The sequence below is a fragment of the Protopterus annectens genome, chromosome 3.part0 (genome assembly GCF_019279795.1).
Source record: "Protopterus annectens isolate FY-2018-M chromosome 3.part0, PAN1.0, whole genome shotgun sequence".
NCBI lineage: Eukaryota > Metazoa > Chordata > Ceratodontiformes > Protopteridae > Protopterus > Protopterus annectens.
This window is the reverse complement of record NC_056731.1, coordinates 66863220-66882775: the sequence shown is the minus strand read 5'-3', so window position 1 is coordinate 66882775 and position 19556 is coordinate 66863220. Positions and strand designations below refer to the sequence as shown.

Sequence of the window (19556 nt, the reverse complement as noted above, 5' to 3'; positions counted from 1 at the left end):
GTGTGTATATATATATATATATATATATATATATATATATATATATATATATATCCTGAGTTGTCATTTCATGAAATGTAAAATAATTTGGCATACACAATTGTTTTAGTGTTACTGGCAAGGGGTATATGACTTTTGTTTAGTATGCAGAATGATGCACTGCTCAAAATATGTATTTCCTAGCTATTTTATAACAGCCTTAAAATTCTACATGTTTCTGAAGAAAACAGATTGTTTTTTTCATTTGTAACATGCCTTAGCTCAAACACCATGGTTTAAACAGTCAAAGTAGTGGAGTCATTTACCTGCATTGACCTTAGAGTAGAATACTAATCATAAGTACACTTTGTAGCTGAGCTTCCTGTTTTTACTGTCTGAAAGTTCTGAAATTAAGTGGCAGATGTAGCCCTTTATTTTTAAAATAAAAAGTGTGGAGAATGGCTATATGCAAAAACTCAAACTCAAAAAGCAGAAATGCACCATGAAGTTGAAGCAGGAGGAAACAGTAGTAAAATAGCAGTGAGCAGTAAAAGTAAAGTTAAAACATGAGCGATTTTATTAAAACATGCAGCAACTTTGTCTCAATTAACAGTACATAAAGAGATGCTTTCAGAAACAAAATCAAGTAATTTTAAGCACAACTGTTGTACATTAAATTTTCATTATGGGCCTTCAAAGTACCAATAAAAACACATAAGTCATTAAACATTTCATACCTGAAAGTAAAATGTTATCTTAATGGTCTTAATTAAAAAAAAACAACAACAACTTTCAGTACCAATCATTCAAACCAGGAGAATGGTTGGCATTTAAAGACAATAGTCAGGACAATTCCTTTGCTTCAAATAGTGTTTCAGTGTCACGTCCCCTGGAACTGCTGCCATTCTTTTCAAGTACTGTAAATAGTTAAAATTGTTAAAGTTCAAATATGTAGCTGTAGACATATGCTGAAACAATTTATTTTTTCGTGTACAAGAGTTTAATTGCATACAGATTTTGATGTTCATGTAATCATTGGTTTAGTCAGTGGTTCATCTTGCTGATATAAAGTGATTCGCATTATGAGCAAATTGCTAAATAAACAACAAAAGAACTGCTACAATTGAAGTGATCTTAGCCAGTGTCTTTTTTAAATGAGAAAAAGTCTTTGTATGGATTTTTCAGAATGTAAATACAATATATGCAAGATCAACATTTGTACATACCCTTTCTGTTAAGGTGAGATGCATTGGAGGGACAAAAACAGATTTCACTCAGAGCTTTAATACATTGTAATAAGACATAGATGATTAGGCAGAGTCATCAGAGAGGTGATAAAAAGAGTATTTTCCATATCTGCTTTTTCTATTCGTGTTGTGGACAGCCAGAGCCTGTGTAGATAATCAACCAGATTAAGGCAGGAACCAGTCCTGGAGGAGATGCCAGCCCATTGCAGGACCCATTCAAACTCGCATGTAGGTCAAGGTGCAGTTTAAGTACCACTAATTTGCTTACCAGTATGCCTTTCAGATTTCAGAAGAAATAATACCCCATGAACAAAATGAATATCATGAAAGTCCCTCAAAGAAGGCAACCCCCCCCCCCCAAAGAACCAAGAATTGTGATGCTGCACTGCAAACAGCTTTCCTGTTCTGTCACCTACCTTCAGTTATACAAAAACTGCAATGGATAACCTTTTTTTCTTCTTGATTTCAATAAAGACTGAAGTAAACACAGAAGGATCATATTCGTTCATCAGTGGTATTTTTTGAACAACAGTTTAGTATTTGCAAATAAGTCCAGTAACAGCTTCAGTGAGTTACTTATTTTCCCCATTTTTAATAGTGTGAGCTGCAGTGGTGTATGTTAAATAAACAAGTGGTAAAAGTTTAGTTGTACACATCAGGTCTTCTGCAGGACAATATGCTCCTTCAGGAGATGGTAGGTGGCTCACATAAATAGTCGAATTAAAATAGAATACCTTAATATGGATAGGGTTACACTGTTTGGAAATGAAAGGTGGAGATGAAACAGTACTGTAAAGTGGCAAGTAAAGGAATAACACAAGGTGTTGAGTCTGTTGTCTTTTGCATAGCTCTACCCGAAAGAAATAAGTATGAAAAACAACTAGGAAAAAAAAGAAAAGCAGTGCGACTACTCATTGGTCTGTTTCTATAAACATAATATATGAACTCGAGATGCTGAAATTGTGATACCTCTAAACAAGACTGTAATAAGAACAAATTCAGAACATAGTTTCTTTATGTTGTCCCTCATTAAGAATAAAGACATAAAGCAAAACTAACAGGTCCTAATAAGATTGTAAAAAATAAGGCAATGTTTGAACTTGGTCTATATTAGAACATCGAAGTTTCAGAACTTCGAATGTTCTAATATCTACCCCTAGTAACTGAAAACTGATAACATTGAAAATTCAGAACAGCTAATTTTTTCCTAGGGAAAAAAATTGCTGTTCCAAAACACATACACACAACACAAACACACCAAACAAACAGCAATCCACAGACACACACCTAAAATCTTACATCTAAACCTACAGTAAACTGTACATACACCACTATCTACCCACTTACCTTAATCCAAACCCTAACCCTATGGTCCGTCACTATCGCACACACACCTCACCTGCGCCCTAACCCTTATGTCCACACATTCGCACACTTACCTGTCCCACGCCCTAACCCTAACTCACCTAACCCGACCTAACCCTCATGTCCACACAGTCGCACACTTACCGGAACCTGACCCGTAACTTTCCACCACAGAGCTGAAAGTAGTGAAGCGACAGTAACGGACAACTTCGCTATTTTCAGCTTTCGCTTATTAGGGGTCGATATTAGAACATTCGAAGTTCTGAAACTTCGATGTTCTAATATAGACCCTTTGAACTGTATTGTAGAGCCAGAGTACGATGGTAAACCTGCACTCACTTGAGTATAGAAGAATAAGTAGACATGATTTTTGTTTGTTTGCTTGTTATTTTAGCAAGGGAAAGCTGAGAAGTTACATGAGCACGTGGACTGAGAGAAGTTAATCACAGAAATTATCTAAGAGGCCAGGAGCTTTGCAAAGACAGAGGTCAAATGTGAACTCACTGAAGTGCTGGTATAGTTAGAAGGATGGTAGGGAGCTGCAACTCTGTAACAATAAAAGTTAAGAAATAATGTACTAATTTCACATATAAAAATTTACTTGTATTAGTGGGAGACAGACTTGTTGAATAAAGATAAGGAGATGGGTATATGCAGGAAACTTGTCTGCATGAAACCCATAAGAGAATGAACCCCAAAGTACACAATACTGCTGTCATTGTTCTTTTGTACTGTACTTTCCAGTTTGCAAGGTTCAGGCCATTAACCATGCTGTAATCCATTTAACTAGGAAACATTTTATGCCCACACCTTCAACTTCCATTTCAGTAAAGCATAATCCATATTGTCAAATGCCTTTTTTATCCCAAGCTAATAAGAGCAAGACCAGGTAACTGTGTTTCCAGAGCTAATTACAACATTCTGTGAAAGTGATGAATAATGGCCATTGTGAGTTTCATTTTACAGGTCCAGTCTGATTTAAGTCAAGGTAGCTAGCCAGTGTATGGTCTTTTTAATGCCTTTATGTATTTTTTTAAGTATGTTTGCTAAATTTGTATTAGGCTGACGTTCCTTTTGAGTTTGTTTTGCTTATCCTTACCCTTGTTATTGGTGCTGTATGAACCTTTTTTCTAGTATCGTAGACAGGGCAGCAGTTTCTACTCAAGTGGCAAATACATTATTTTTAATCATTTCTTGGTATGCTTCATTTGTTTGGTCCAATAAATGTTTTCATGAGCAGCTTAAAGGGAGACACATGAGGTATTTGTCCTGGGTCCTACCGCCGCAGGAGGTTTGCATCTTGCATTTCATAAGTAGATATGTTAGTAGTAATTGTAGCAGCGTATTTTCCTTGGTTTAGTTCCTAACACATTAAGGCACTAAATGCATTAATTTAAGAAGCTGTGATGTAACTAGTGTATTCTTAAATGCCATTGCCAATCGCACCACATAATAGCTTCTGTCTTTGTTCAACCTTAGTTGCAGCTCTGCTCCTTCTCTCAGTTCAGAAATTTACATTTTGGGCCATTTTCTGACAATTTAACCTGTATGTTTGCCTAGATGTATATTTGTTTGGATACAGACTTCATCTTATCTAGATGCTGTGTCCTTTGGTAGGTTGCATTGGACAAAAATATCTGAAGATCAATGTTATGCATTTTGTACGTTGGACATACACCACTAGCTTGTATCTTAACAGAGTATTTGTCCTTGTATTTCAGTGCAAAACATTATTAATGTCTGCAAATATCACAAGGGTATTTATGGTAACTTTTTATCTGTTTTTTTTTTCTCTTTTTTGGCCACATAAAGCAAACTAATTAGTAATGGCTCTCATTTGAATTGCATCAAGTTTATATGAATTATGATAACTATTTTTGTTTTATTGTTTATTAAAAATCTTTGTAGTTGCTGAATAAGCTTTCATTTGAGAAAGCACAGTCTAAAAATGCATTCTCCTCTGCATTCTAAGTAAAATGTTTACTTTCTTTAATATTTTAGGTGAGCTTTATGTAATGTATATCAGAGATTTAGCAAGACAATGTCAAAGAACTGGTACACTGTTTTCAGTTGTGGTGTCACTAATAATAACTATAAGATTGGTCCTTGTAGCATGCTTTTTTGTCAGAGTATATTCTTTTTCCTAAACATTTTTCTTCTTTAGGTGTGGCAGTGTCATGGAACGCTTGAGATCCATCCATGTTCGCATGTAGGTCATGTCTTCCCAAAACGTGCTCCATATGCAAGGCCAAATTTCCTACAGAACACAGCACGTGCTGCAGAAGTATGGATGGATGATTACAAGAACCACTTTTACAATCGTAACCCTCCTGCAAGGAAGGTATGCTTGTTGAAAACATTGTAGTGTATTCATTAGTACTGCTAGATGATGTATGTTTTCTTGGCTTTAAAAATGTAAATGTTGTACTTCACTATAATTGTAGAATTCAGAAATGGTTTCTTTTAATGATATGGAATTGTTAATGGTTGTCATGATATTGACTCTGGCAAAAGGAGCATATTCCATGATAACAGTGGCACAGCTTGATTAAAATGAGTAAATCAGAAGAACTCTCACATACTGGTTTGAGTAAAAATGACTTGATAGCCACATTCTGCACTAATGTCCAGTCCAATCCAGGGATGTAGGTGTACAGTATGCAACTGAAGGATTGCCCTGTGTATTCCCAGATGGTGACCATCATTAGGCTTGCTATATGTGTTGTATCTTGCTAAGGATATAACAGTCAGACAGCTTCCAAAGCTTCAGGGCACCTTCTGTTCACCCAAATCATTAGTCAGATTGAGCTGAGCTGATTAAAAAGTCAGATTTGGGCCCCAAGCCCTTCAGAGCTTTCTTGCTGCCGAAGATGCTCCCCTTGCAGACTTTCAAGGATCGGCAGTTGGCTAATGCTTTCCCTTGCCGGGCAGATAAAAATCTGTTATTTGTGACAGCAAGTGATCTTTTTTCTTTGAAAATATTAATTTTAAGCTAAGAAAAGTTGTATTTATTGACTGTCATGTTACTTTTAACAATTTTTAAACAGGAGCGTTACTTTTTATTTCTGTGGAAAAAAGTTGTTTAAAGTAACTCAAAACTACTTTGTCTCTAGTAAAGTTGTGGTACTTTACTTTTGGGAGGGGTGGGGAAAGGTGGTTAAAGTGCTTTTTCCTGTGTTTTCCTGGGAAAAAAACTTACTTTTTTTTAATGCTTACCTGATGTTCATCATGCATACAGCTGCAGTAATAACAGATGGGTTCTCTGCCGTCAGGCGGGTCCTCGGTCGGCCGAATTCCAAAGTCTAGGTCCGGCGTCGGTTGTTGTCGCTTTCTTTCCTGACGTCAGTGAGGCAGGGGTATATAAGACACAGCCGACGCCATTTTCTTCAGTCTTTTTTGCCGGTCGGCCAGCTCCTGAATTTACAAAAAATTGGAAACCAAAGTCTTCTTTAAAGCTAAGTACCCCGTTGGGGAAACTTTTCTTGCCTCAGACCGATGTCAGAAAAAGTTAACAATTGTATTTCTTGTGGGAAGCAAATACCACATAAGGATTTCCATTCCCTCTGCATACCTTGTTTAGGCCCAGACCACGACGTCTCGGGCTGTCGCTTTTGCGCTACTTTCAATAAACTATTAAGCGTCGGGCGGAGTTCGCCCAACACCTTTTTGGTAAAGCCTTTGATTATAAAATGTCGTCGGAGACTCCGACTACCGTTTTGTCCAAAAAACGCAAGGACAAGGACCGACACGTGGGGTCCGCGGTCTCCACCGACACCACGCCAAAACCGGCTACACGTGGTCCGGTTCTCAGCGAGACGCCTATGCAGTCCCTGACTACCGACGACACTTCTTTGGTGGTGTCTTCTGTAACCGAGACCGCAGGTACCTCAGCCCATACCCAGACTACAACCACCAAAGCCACTGTGAGCGTTGAGCCTCCTAATGTGGACAGGTCCACTTCCACCCATGGTGTCTTTAGACCCTCATCTTCCTTTTCCATTAAGGCCTTTACTAAGTCCAAATCAGCCAGGCATCCCAAGAGGCCTGTTGCACAGAGCCCATCTCCAGGCCCCATGCCTAAAAAGCAGATGCTTAAAATGGCTGAGGATTTAATTACTCTTATCAGGGGTTCCCAACCCCCTCCAGACAAGAGACCCAGAGTGGAGGAAGATTCTCCCTCTTCTGATCAGGGCTCCATTTTTTCAGAACATTCTGATGTAGAGGAACGCTCTTACTCCCCTTTTGAAGATTCTGATGCAGAGCAGTCCATTCCTTCTGTATCTCCTCCAGAGGATTTTTCTTTTGGGGAAACCTTGCACACCTTGAGGGGACACTTCCATTGGGAAGGCCAAGACTTTTCTGATTCCAAGAAAAGACTTAGGGAATTTCTTTTGTTACCTCAACACAGACCTCTGGCGATACCTCCTGTCTTGGACATACTTGATGATGTTTATTCAGAGGCTTGCCTTAATCCAGATTCCCTGCCTCCTGCCCCAGTCAAGCCTGATAGGTACTACAGAGTTCCTAACTCCCACCATTTTCTTTACAAAAGCCATAATGCTGACCCTGAAACCATTTCTCAAGGCCCCAAGGGAATGAAGGCCTCTACTGCTAAGAATCCACTACCTTCCGAAAGAGAGTCAAGATCCTTAGAAAGGTGGGGAAAAAAGGTATATACCGCGGCCACCCTAGCCATGAGGGCCTTAAATTGTCAGTTTCATATGCTTAAATATCAGCAGTTTCTGTTAGCACAATTAAGAAATAAAATGTCTCAACCTGAACAACCAGATTTGAAGGAGTTGCAGGATATGATGCATAGTGCAGAACAAGTGGGTAAACACACCTTACAATGTGGCTATGATGCCCTAGAGGCCTCAAGTAGAGCTGCTGTTACAGGATCAGTCATTCGTAGACATGCCTGGCTTAGGGAACAAATCTTACCTGATCATGTGAAAGCTAAACTACTAGATGCTACTTTACAAAAGGATGTGCTATTTGGTACTAATGCTGAGGAGATACTACGGAAAACGGAAGAAAAAGCCAAATCTATGCAAACTGTCAAAGCTTTTCTACAGGTTCAACCACCACGTTTTAGCAGAAATTGGCCTTCAAAAAACTGGTCCTTTCCAGCCACGGACAAGCCCCAAAGAGGTACATACAGGTGCACAAGGGGCAGAGGACAATCACAAGGATCATATAGAGGCAGGCAATGGCAAACTCCAGCACCAAGAGGTGGCGAAGACAGTGCACAACAATACAGGAAACAAACCCAGTGACTTCCTCCTTTCCATGCCAAGCAGGTCTCAGCTGGCAGCACCCTTGGGAGGAAAGCTGGCATTATTTACAAGAAATTGGCATATTGTCACAACAGACAAATGGATCCTGGACGTTATAAACAGAGGCTACAGATTTCATTTTCATACTCTTCCAAAAATGAGAGGCATGCCAAACCTGCCACACAATCAAAGGGCAGAGGCACAACTACAAATTTCAAAGCTCATAGACATGAAAACTATTCAAGAGGTACCTACTCACGAACAAGGTCAAGGTTTTTATTCCAGGCTATTTCTGGTACCAAGGAAAGGAACCGACTGGAGACCCATTTTGGACTTATCCATCCTAAACACATTCTTACTCGTACCAAAATTCAAGATGCTCACATTACAGCAGCTTCTTTCCATGCTGGGCAAGAAGTTTTGGCTGGTAACATTGGACCTCAAGGAGGCATACCTGCATGTCCCAATCAGACAAAACTGCAGAAGATACCTCAGATTTCTTGCAGGTTCAATTCACTATCAATTCTCTGCATTGCCCTTTGGCTTATCTACTGCACCCAGAGTATTTACGAAATACCTGGCATCAGTAATTGCCAACTGCAGACTTCAAGGGATACAAATTTACCCTTATTTGGACGACTGCCTGATCCAAGCGGACAGCAAGCACATACTTCTGGAACATCTGGCTTATGTAACACGGTTACTGAATTCCCTGGGATACACAGTCAACAAAGAGAAATCCAGGCTAACACCATCTCAGAAAATAACTTTCCTGGGTGCCAACTTGGACACAAACACCCAGATGGCCTATCCTACGCCAGAAAAGCAGGGGCAACTAACTCAGTACTTCAAAATACTAGCAAATTGTACCAGGCTTACTGCAAGGAAAATCCTGCAGGCTCTGGGCTTCATGGCATCTTGCATTCTTTTAATCCCATGTGCAAAGTTGCATATGAGGAAACTTCAATGGTACCTAAAAAACCTATGGTCTCAACACAGCCACAGTTTGGAAACAATAATACCAATAATTCCATGTTTGCAAAAGGAATTTCTATGGTGGGCCCAAGCATGTCAAACAAACACAGGTCTCCCATTCTGCAAGCCTCAAGCAAATCAAGTCATCACAACAGACGCCTCAGATTACGCCTGGGGGCGCACATGACAGACAGGTGCATTCAGGGCAAATGGTCCCAAAAGGAAAAGCACCTTCACATCAATCAGAAAGAAATGCTAGCAGTGATAAATGCAATTACAGCTTTCAAGGACCTCCTGCATCCAGGACAATTATTGATAAGAACAGACAACACCACAGTAATGTGGTACATAAACAAACAAGGAGGAACACATTCATACCCCCTGTGCAGACTAGCCTCATGGACACCACGCCAAAACCGGCACTTTGGAACTTGGCTCTGGAATGGCAAATCGAACTTCAGGCACAGTACTTGCCAGGTTTGGAAAACACGCTGGCAGACAATCTAAGCAGAAATATGACAGATCCACATGAATGGAAGTTGCATCCTCAAGTGTTTACAAAGATAATCCAAGTGTGGGGGAGTCCAGACATAGATCTCTTCGCCTCCCACAGGAATCATCAATTGGAAAAGTTCTGTTCAAGGACCTTTCATCCAAAGGCCTGGAGAGTGGACACCCTTTCATTCAGTTGGACAGCATGGACAGTTTACGCTTTCCCACCTCTGCCTCTTCTGCCCAAGGTACTCTTGAAAGCAAGAGCAGACAGACCAAAGATGATACTGATTGCTCCAGACTGGCCAAGACAACACTGGTACCCACTCCTGAGGAGCCTAACACATACTCCTCCCAGGTCCCTACCTCTAATGCCTCTTCTGCTAACTCAGCACAGCTACAAAACTCTTCACAGTCAGCTGAAAACACTCAATCTCGCTGCATGGAAAATTCCTTAACACCACAACAGACCCTACTTCCCAAAGAGGTGCAGGATGTCATTTTGGAGGCCAGAAGGCCATCTACTAGAAAGGCTTACTCCGCAAAATGGAAACGGTTTTGCTCTTGGAATGAGAAAAAAGGCCAGGACCCTAGAAAACTGAATTTGCCTCAGGTATTACAGTATCTAGCTGAGCTGCTAAACAGTGGACTTTCATTTTCCTCCATAAAAATCCATGCCTCAGCCATTTCTGCAGAATTCAACACTGATCCACCCTTATTCTCTCACCCACTCTTAAGACAGTTCCTCAGAGGGGCTAAGCATATAAGACCACCAAGGAAACAACCAATGCCAGCCTGGGATCTTAATTACATTCTAGAAAAATTAACATCGCCTCCCTTTGAACCAGCTGCCTCAGCAGATTTGCAATATTTGTCCTGGAAAATAGCCTTCCTTCTGGCCATTACCTCAGCTCGTAGGGTTTCGGAACTACAAGCCCTCATGGCTGTGCAGCCCTTTCTCAACTTCCATCAGGACAGGGTTTCCCTTCGAACCAACCTGTCATTTATGCCTAAAGTGGTATCCAGGGTAGCTTTAAATCAAGCCATACACTTACCTACCTTTTACCCCAATCCTCAAAACAAAGGGGAACGGCTGCTACACTCCTTAGACATCCGTAGACAGCTACGTTATTATTTGGACAGAACAAAGCCTTTCAGGAAATCAGAACGACTTTTTGTGTCCTATGCTGTAGGAGCTCAAGGGTAACCAGTTACCAAACAGACAATTTCAAAATGGATAGGCCACTGCATACGGTTTTGTTACTCCTATCATGGAAAATCTGTCCCTACAGGCATCAGATCCCACTCCACCAGGGCCACAGCTACCTCTACAGCCTTCCTCAGAGGAGTTCCTACCAAAGATATTTTGGAGGCAGCCACTTGGAGTTCTGTGCATACCTTCACAAAACACTACCACCTGCCTTTATATTCCAAAACTAGAGCAGGCTTTGCCACTGCTGTGTTGCAGGGCATTCTGGCTCATCCCAGTTCCACCTAGTGCCTACCACCCTGTGCGTAGCTTTGGGATTCTACCCATCTGTTATTACTGCAGCTGTATGCACGATGAACATAGTACAGTTTTGTACCTACCATAAATGTAGATGTTCGAGTGCTAATACAGCTGCAGTACAGTTTTCCCTCCCTCCTTTCCCTCTTGGTAAAGGCCTAGGGCCTAACCCCTCTTCATACAACCTGATTGGGTTATCCTTCTATGGTATATTTGCTTGCAACTACTGATTTTTGATTATATTGCATTGCATGTATATAAATATAATTTATGTATTGCCTTCCTTCTCGGGGCACCTGACATCTGGGGCAAGAAAGACTGAAGAAAATGGCGTCGGCTGTGTCTTGTATACTCCTGCCTCACTGACGTCAGGAAAGAAAGCGACAACAACCGACGCCGGACCTAGACTTTGGAATTTGGCCGACTGAGGACCCGCCTGACGGCAGAGAACCCATCTGTTATTACTGCAGCTGTATTAGCACTTGAACATCTACATTTATGGTAGGTACAAAACTGTACTTTTTATTGACTACTGCCAATGTGATTCTTCCTTCTTTCAGCTAAAAAAGAAGAAAATTTCTAAACAGTCCTTGCCACTACAGCAGACTGCTAAAGTGCCTTCGCCACGAATGTGTGACTTTGCTGTGGCCATTTCTGATTCCTCAGACCATTCACCTTTTATCTTGGCTCCCTCTGGTGTAGTCCCTACGGTCACCTTGTGCTGGGTGGGTTAGATACATGCTCTGTGGCTGTTGGATGGTTCTGGTGGGCAAGGGAGCGCCACTTGTCGGTCTTGGGTGAAGGGGGCAGGGAATTCTACTCTGCTTATCCAAAATGCACTGCCTATCTTTAGGGAGGTTTTTCATGGCAAAAGTGAGTCTGCTTCTTCAGATATTCATTGTCAGGAAGAAGCAAACATTTATTTATTCTCCTTTCTTATTCACTTTGGACAGGAGTGATTTATTGCGCTTAGCTCGGGGTTTAATTCAGAGTCTTCCAGTGTAGCCTTTTCTGGTTATAAAAAAAGAGAGCGGGATTCTTCATTTTCTAAAAAGGATTATCATTTTTGAACCACAACATTATTGTGAAGGGGCAGATTCTATTTTATCTCCTAAGATTTTTGACTCCGGTTTTGAGGAGAGAGTGGTTTCTGCCAGTTCCTTTGAAAAACTCTCTTTCTTTCTAGAATCAATTGTTTCAGTAGGAATGTAATGGCAGTCCATGGTCCCTGAAGAAGTATTATGATTTATTACAACTGGATTTTCCAGAACCTAATCCGGTTCCTCCTTTCAGAAATAAAGGATGTTTTGTCACCATCTGTAAGTTGCCTATCAGCCAGCCTGCTGCCTCCAAGAAAGCAGATAGATTATATAAAGTTCCTCAAGCTTATAAGTTTTTATACATTCATTCCACATCTGAGTGGGTCTATATTACCAGAGCGAAACTCCTTTTGAGCGAATACCAAAACACAGATACGAATTGCATGAACCGCGAGAATACCGAACGCACTAAACCATGAAATTTTAAATCTCGAACTGTCATAGTCGGCCAACCCCACCACCCGCTACATACTACCTACCCAAACAAAATAAACAAACCACATACATACCCTAACCAAACCCTACTTCTAACCCTAAAGTAAAGCACCAAAACCCTACTTCTACCCCTACACTAAACCCCACATACACAACTATCTATGCACTATCCTTAACCCCTCCCTAACCTTAAGGTCCATAACTACCGCACACTTCCCCTATGAAAATATACACAAACAAAATAAATAATCCACATACATACATTTACCAAAATCTTATTCCTAACCCTACACTAAATCTTACATACATAAACTATCTCTGCACTTACCTTAACCAACACCCTAACCCTAAGGTCCGTAACTATCGCACACTTATCTTATGGAGCTATACCACAGATGGGCCAACCATGGTAATTCGACATTTCCAAATTCGCGGATTTGGACATTTGCTGTAATGCCGGTTCGCGCAATACGTGTCAACGTTTACGGATTCGCTTAAACGGACTTTTGCTCTCGTAATAGGGAAACCATCTGACTCAGCAGTTATTATTTTAGTTAACTTGGCTGCTGTTAATCTTCTGGTTAATACCAACCCTCTTACAAAGATGGGAGAGCTTTTGATAGATTTGGGGAAATGATTATTTTTCTGTAATATTTATTTTTAGAATTCTCAGCTGCCAAATTCATATGTTAAAGTTTCTGATTGCCTCTTTTGAGAACATAAGGTATATTATGGCATTTGTTTCCTTTTCTGAGAAAAAAATTTGTGTAGCTTGATTGCTTCTGCATCTTGAGTGACGACTCATTGAAATGTGCTTATGATTCTACTGATGCCACTTCCAGGACTGCTGCCACTGGAACTGTTATGTGGAGGTTTGCTTGATTGTTTTCTCAAAACCTTCTAGAAGATATCAAAGCCAAAGTTTTGAATTCTTCCTTGTCTAGTGAGTTTTTGGGTCCTGTACTGCAGAGGTCATTAAAAAGTATGATGAGACAGATAAGATGTTCAGATGTTTCAGGCTTCCTTCACCAGGATTGCCAGTGGATTTAATGCTATCCCTACAATTTTCTTTAAAAAGCAAAATAAACAAACTGTGCAAGCTGCTGGTATGCAGACTTTTATAAAGTAATGATAGGGTGGTTCCAGAAACAAAGAAAGAGACCCCCCCAAAAACAAAGGACAGTCTAATAAGCCTGAATGGTTGTGTACAAGACTCCCTTCCCCGCCTAGCAAAACCCAAATCTTTACAGAAAGTCTGAACCTCCATTTCTGCCATTAGCAGAAAAAGTAATTAAAAAAGTAATTTATCAAGGTTGCAGATAGCAGTGGAATTCTCTCCTCCCTTTTTGAGGGATTCCCATTCATCTGTTAAGCTAAATACCCCCCCCCCCTGTAATTTAGCATCTGATGGCTTGGGATGATATAAGCTGTCCATCCTTCTCAGTTATGAGAGATGTTTTATTCAAGAATGTTTCTGATGCCAAAGAAAGAATATTCTTGGTGATCAGTAGTGGATCTTTCCTTTCTGAACCTTCTTGTGATAATGCTGAAGTTCAGAATGCTATCCCTTTACAAACTGTTGCCAGTTATTCCCTTTTTGTTTCCTTGTGCCCTTACATTTAAAAGATGTATTTCATCACATTCCTATAGATCAAGATTTTATGTGTTTCTTAAGGTTTTCGGTATTTGGATTCTATTATCAGATGTCTGTATTACCCTTTGATCTATCCACTGCACCAAGGATATTCACAAAGTGTTTGGTCCATTGATAGCCTACTGCAGACCACAAGGTTATCATTTTTGTACTTATTCAGATGAATTGCTTATCTTTGCAGAGTCGTTTTCAAAGTGTCAGGAATCTCTCTCAGATGAGTAAGGAGCTCCTGCACAAACTGGGATTCCAGGAGAGCATACAAAAGTCTTGTTTAACTCCTTTACGCAAGCTTGTTTTCATGGGCTGTCTCCTAGCTACCTCAGTTCAAAGAGCTTTTCTTTCACAGGAAAAAGTAGCCTGTATCTAGATGTATTCCTCAGTTTTTTTTCCACTGACACTTCTATCTCAGACAGGGAATTTCTCAGAATTCTGGGTCTCATGGCTTCTATGATTCTCATGATGCCTCTTGCAAGACTCCACCTGAGAAAAATCCAGTGGTACCTGAAATATCTATGGTCATAACATTAACATCCCCTGACATTAGGATGATAGCACTGGGTCTGAAACGAGGGAGATTTTTTTTTTGGTGGAGTCAACAAATGTATCAAAATCCAAGTCTCCCATTCTCCCTCTCAGCTCCAGCCCAGTGTGTAACAACAAACATCTCAGACTTTTCTTGGAGAGCAGTATCTATGAAGATAAAAGTGCAGGGTCTTTAGAACAGAAACAGTAGACCAAAATATGTAAATATAAAATTTTCTCAGTCATTTGCGATACCTGGGACCAAGTGTTTAGGGGCAACAGGACAGTGATGTGGAACATAAACAAACAGGGAGTAACCAAATCATACCCTCTGTGTAGAGTAGCTGTGGTAGCCAGGGATATAGCTTTTCAGTACATTCTTACTCCACAGGCATTTTCTATAGTATCAGAACAAATCTATGTGACAGACAAGCTGAACAGGACCAGGAGAGACCTTCAGGAATGGAAATTGAATCATGGGATCTTCTAGTAATTGATCCTTTTGTGGGAGACATCTCAAATTGATATTTTCTCCTCCACACAACAACCAGTTGACAAAATTCTGATCCAGGACTGCATGCAAAAAGACCTGTAATACAGATGATTATTTTACTATGACAAGAATGTTCTTGTATGCTTTCACCCTTTCCATTAATATCTAGAGTCATTCTGAAGATTCAGAAGGACTCTCCAATGATTATTGTGGTGACATTATTCTGGCCTAGGCAGCAGTGGTTCTCCCGTCTTTTGGATATGATGTGGGGCAATTATCACAAGCTTCCTCAAATTGGACTTCTCACACAGGAGAAGAGGTGTTGGAAATGAGTTTGTCAGATTATCGAGTTTTTGGAAACTCTTAACTTCATATAGTCAGGACCATATGTTCAAGTTTGAATTTCCGAAAACTCGAACTAAACAAAACAACCAAAATTTACAGTTTTTTGTGAACCCCCAAACCCCATACAAATTTTGTATACAAAGTCTGAGATTGTACTATAGTAGGGAAAAGGGTATATTCTAGATCCCCACTGTACCACGATCTCCATTCAAATGCTTTGAGTTTTCAGAAACTTGAACATATGGTCTCAAACCATATGAAGTTCGAGTTTCTGAAAACTCAATAACCTGACATAACCCTTTTTTAATATATATTAGGCACTTTTTTATTTTTGCTGAGAAAATGCAACAGGTATTAAAGGATGCAAGAAAACCTGCTACTAGAAGAAGTTGGTGCAGATAAAGGAACAAGCAGCCATTCTGGGCTAGGGTTTCTGTTGGACTGCATTATTTTTAAGAGTTACTAGCCTTTGGCCTGTGTTATTTTTGCATCAGGGTTCATTTTTCAGTCATTTCAGCATGTCCATGCATCCCCTGCTTTCAGTGCAATCTCATGTGAAAATGTTTGTGATAGGGGTGCTGAATACCAAGCTTCTTAGGAAACAGGTAGCTCCTTCTTGGGATCTTAATTTTTTTGTTATTAAAACTAACTCTGTTCGATATGAACCACTCATCAAGTTGACTTGAGGTTATTAACATGGAAAATTGTGGTTACTTATTGCTCTGACCTCTGCAAGAAGAACATCTGATTTGCAAGCTCTTGTATTAGTTTCAACCCTGTCTCATTTTTCACAAAGACAGGGTTTCATTAAGAACTAATTCTCATACCACTTAACTGTATAGATTTTTGCAGTATGTCTAGATATTTGTTTTGTATATATTGTCTGTTTATCATAAAATTTGTGGGGCTTTTATTTGGCAAATTGTTGAGGATTGACATCACTACATAATGGCATATGTTTGAGTTTTAAATTTTGTACCCTTCAGAAATTGCATGCTACTGCAAAATCTGTTATTATACCAACTTCCTAATTATATAAGTGCAATATTAAAAAAAGTCCCTATTTTTAGGCCTTTGTTCAGCCATTATTTTTGACTTTGCCCAGAATTCTTGTACTACAAGGTTTAGAGGTATGCATAGCCTTCATTTAGGCCAAAACTGGTATCCATGTTTATTTTCAACTAAGTTATTTATCTTCTCCTTCTGTTCAGAACATAAAAATGAGAGTGAAAGGATAATCCATATTTTGGATGTCCACAGATAACTCAGATATTATCTTGAAAAGCGAAATCTTTTAAGAACTCTGACTAGTTGTTCATTTCTTGTGAAGAGGACACCTGTCTCAGAACAGACTGTTTCCAAGTGGTTGTCTTCTCAATTACTTTTTGATCTGAAACAGTCTTTTCCATACATTCCACAACTAATGAGTCTTGGGAACCAATTTCGGATCCAAATTCAGCCACTTCAGACATCTGGGTCACAGCTCATGCGCTTCACCTCACCTATAATCCTTAACTAGCAGTAACATTACCTCAGATCTTGTTAGTCGCTTGTTGAGTTCAGACATGATTCACTGGCTAAATTGCATTTTTGCTCTAGTTTTTTGACATTATATTGAGTGATTCTCTTTCTCTTTGTGTCTGTATTCCATTATATTTTATTGTCTACCTTCCCTTACAAAAAAACAAAAACATACATATATATATATATATATATATATATATATATATATATATATATATATATATATATATATATATATACACACACACACACACACATACATACATATATATATATATATATATATATATATATATATATATATATATATATATATATATAAAACATATATGTATATACACACACACACATACATATATATATATATATATATATATATATATATAAAACATATATGTATATACACACACACACACACACACACACACACACGTATACTTTCATATATGCATGTGTGCAAGTATGTGTGTGCGTGTGTGTGTGTGTATATATTTATGTACGTAAATATATGTGTATGTATACTTCTCATGCTGTTGGCACTCTTTTTCTCAGTTTTCTCTCAACTACTTTCCTTTGGGATATTATTTATAATACCATAATTGGTAGTTTATATAAAAAAAAGTTTGCTTGTTTTTCTAGCTAAAGTGATGTTGTTGATATCATTGCTGGTGGTCCCTTTGCTGTCTTGTTGTGCTCTTTAACTTTTTGACTCTGTCATGGCAGATAAGCCTTCAGACTTTAAGAAATTTGTAGAAAGTAATCACAGAGTACCCAGTTCAGACACCCATAAAAAAAAAAAAATGTGTCTACTGTTTAGGAGCCGCACACTTTGATGAGGACTGATCAATTTGTATGGCCTTTGGGCACTGAGGGCCATTAACGAGTGCCAGAACAAATTAGTTTTAACGGGTCTACTCAAAGCATCTCTGAGAGATTTTTCTAAATCTGCTTCTGGAGACTCCCCTTCTGGCAAAAGAACATCAGATAGACATAGGGGGAGAATAGTAACAAACCCAAGGAAGAGGGCTAGGAAATGAGGAAGTGATCCGCTGACCTCTCTCCTTCTTTGGTTCCAGCCACTAAAAGATCAAAATCCTCAGATCCTACCACTCCTTCAGATCTGTCCTTGAGGAGATCCATAACTCTACCCTTACTGGAGCGGAAGTTCCCACTAGGACCAGTCTCCCCTAGACTTCTTTCTCCTTTTCTACAAGACAGGCATGCTCAACAGTTGCCTAGGTCACCTTCTTCTTTTTCTTTCTTGAGATCAATCAAGTCTACCAGGAACTTAACAGAAGCTAATACTGATAGAATGATGAGGAAGTTCCTCGGGACCCATATTCAGCTGGGGATCCTCCCGACTCTGACTCCCATCAGACCTGTAAGCTTTGGACCTTCTCCCTCAACTATGGCTGCCCCTATGCTGATCCAGCCCTCAGCTTCGGGGATTCAGGCTCTGGGATGTCATCCAGAGTCATCTTTGTTGAATCCGAGAATGTGATCATTCTCTACTCTGGCTTCCACTCTGATCCCACCAGCCTGACCATTTTGGATCCAGAGAGATCTCAAAGCAGAAGCTTCAGCTGAGGATCTGGGGGAGGGGTTCAACTCTAAAGTATTGTAGCAAGCTCAGGGAGATTCCATCCATAATTTTGGTGTGGTTGATTCACCATCTAATGGGGTGGTCCTGGAATTTCCCTTGGCTTCTCCCTTAAAGGTGTTTAAGAGAGCTCTCTCCAATGTTGGTTAATAGATCTCTCTACCCCCGTCTGATCCTCCTGCCTCACAGTGAATAGCCCTGGGTCCTGTGCCGTCACACACTATTCCATCATGACAGCTAGTTTGTTTTAGCCTTGAAGCTGTATCTTCTCAGGATACTCTATAGCCTTCCAAGTCCTTTCCAAAACATCTATCTGTTGAGGTCCCTCAGAAATGCATGTATTCCGATCCCTCATGAGTAGCCCCCTCAACTTGTCAGTAGCAAATCCGTTATTCCTTCAATGGGGTCAGCCATGCTGCAGTCTCTTTGACTCTCCCATCAAGACAAATGCAGCAGGTTTTTTGCTCTAATCCCTCCAGAGGGAGAATCACCAAGGGTTACTTTTGACACACGATTGTCCCTCTGGTCTTCTCTTTGCCTTTTCTCCTGTGCCACTGATTCCAAAATTCCTATAGAAAATATTGCAGAGGAAGATCAAGGTGTTCCTCATTACCCCTCTTTGGGCTCATCAGGTGTGATTTCCCTTTCTTTGGCCTCATTTGGTACACTTGCCCTGGGTGATGCCCATCCTGAGTGCCTCATCTGGACATTCAAGCCCTCAAGTTAACCTTATAGGTTCTCCACTTCCAGTGAAAGCTAGTCAGTCTATACTTTCTTCCCAAATAATTCATATTTTCACTTCCTCCTAGAGATCATCCACCAGGAAAGTTTTTATAAGAGTAAGTGAAAAGATTCTGTGTTTGGACCTCACATAGAAATTTGGATCCCTTTTTATCCCCTGTTTCAGCAGTATTGGATGTCTTAGCTTACATATTTCATGAATGGGCTAGTTATTCTACTATTAAAGCTTAATTAAGTGCTATTTCGTATTTTCATGTGGGACAGAATCCTGCAACCTTGGCTTCTCTTGAATTATGGAAAG

The 19556-nt window shown here is 39.9% G+C and overlaps 1 protein-coding gene across 1 annotated transcript in view; it reads left to right on the top strand.

Moving 5' to 3' along the window:
* Positions 1–19556, top strand: part of LOC122796259 (polypeptide N-acetylgalactosaminyltransferase 4-like) — a 768714-nt gene that overhangs the window by 456179 nt on the left and 292979 nt on the right. The window contains exon 6 of the mRNA XM_044064588.1: positions 4756–4932. Within this exon, the coding sequence (XP_043920523.1) occupies positions 4756–4932 (177 nt within the window). The remainder of the gene's footprint in view (positions 1–4755; positions 4933–19556) is intronic.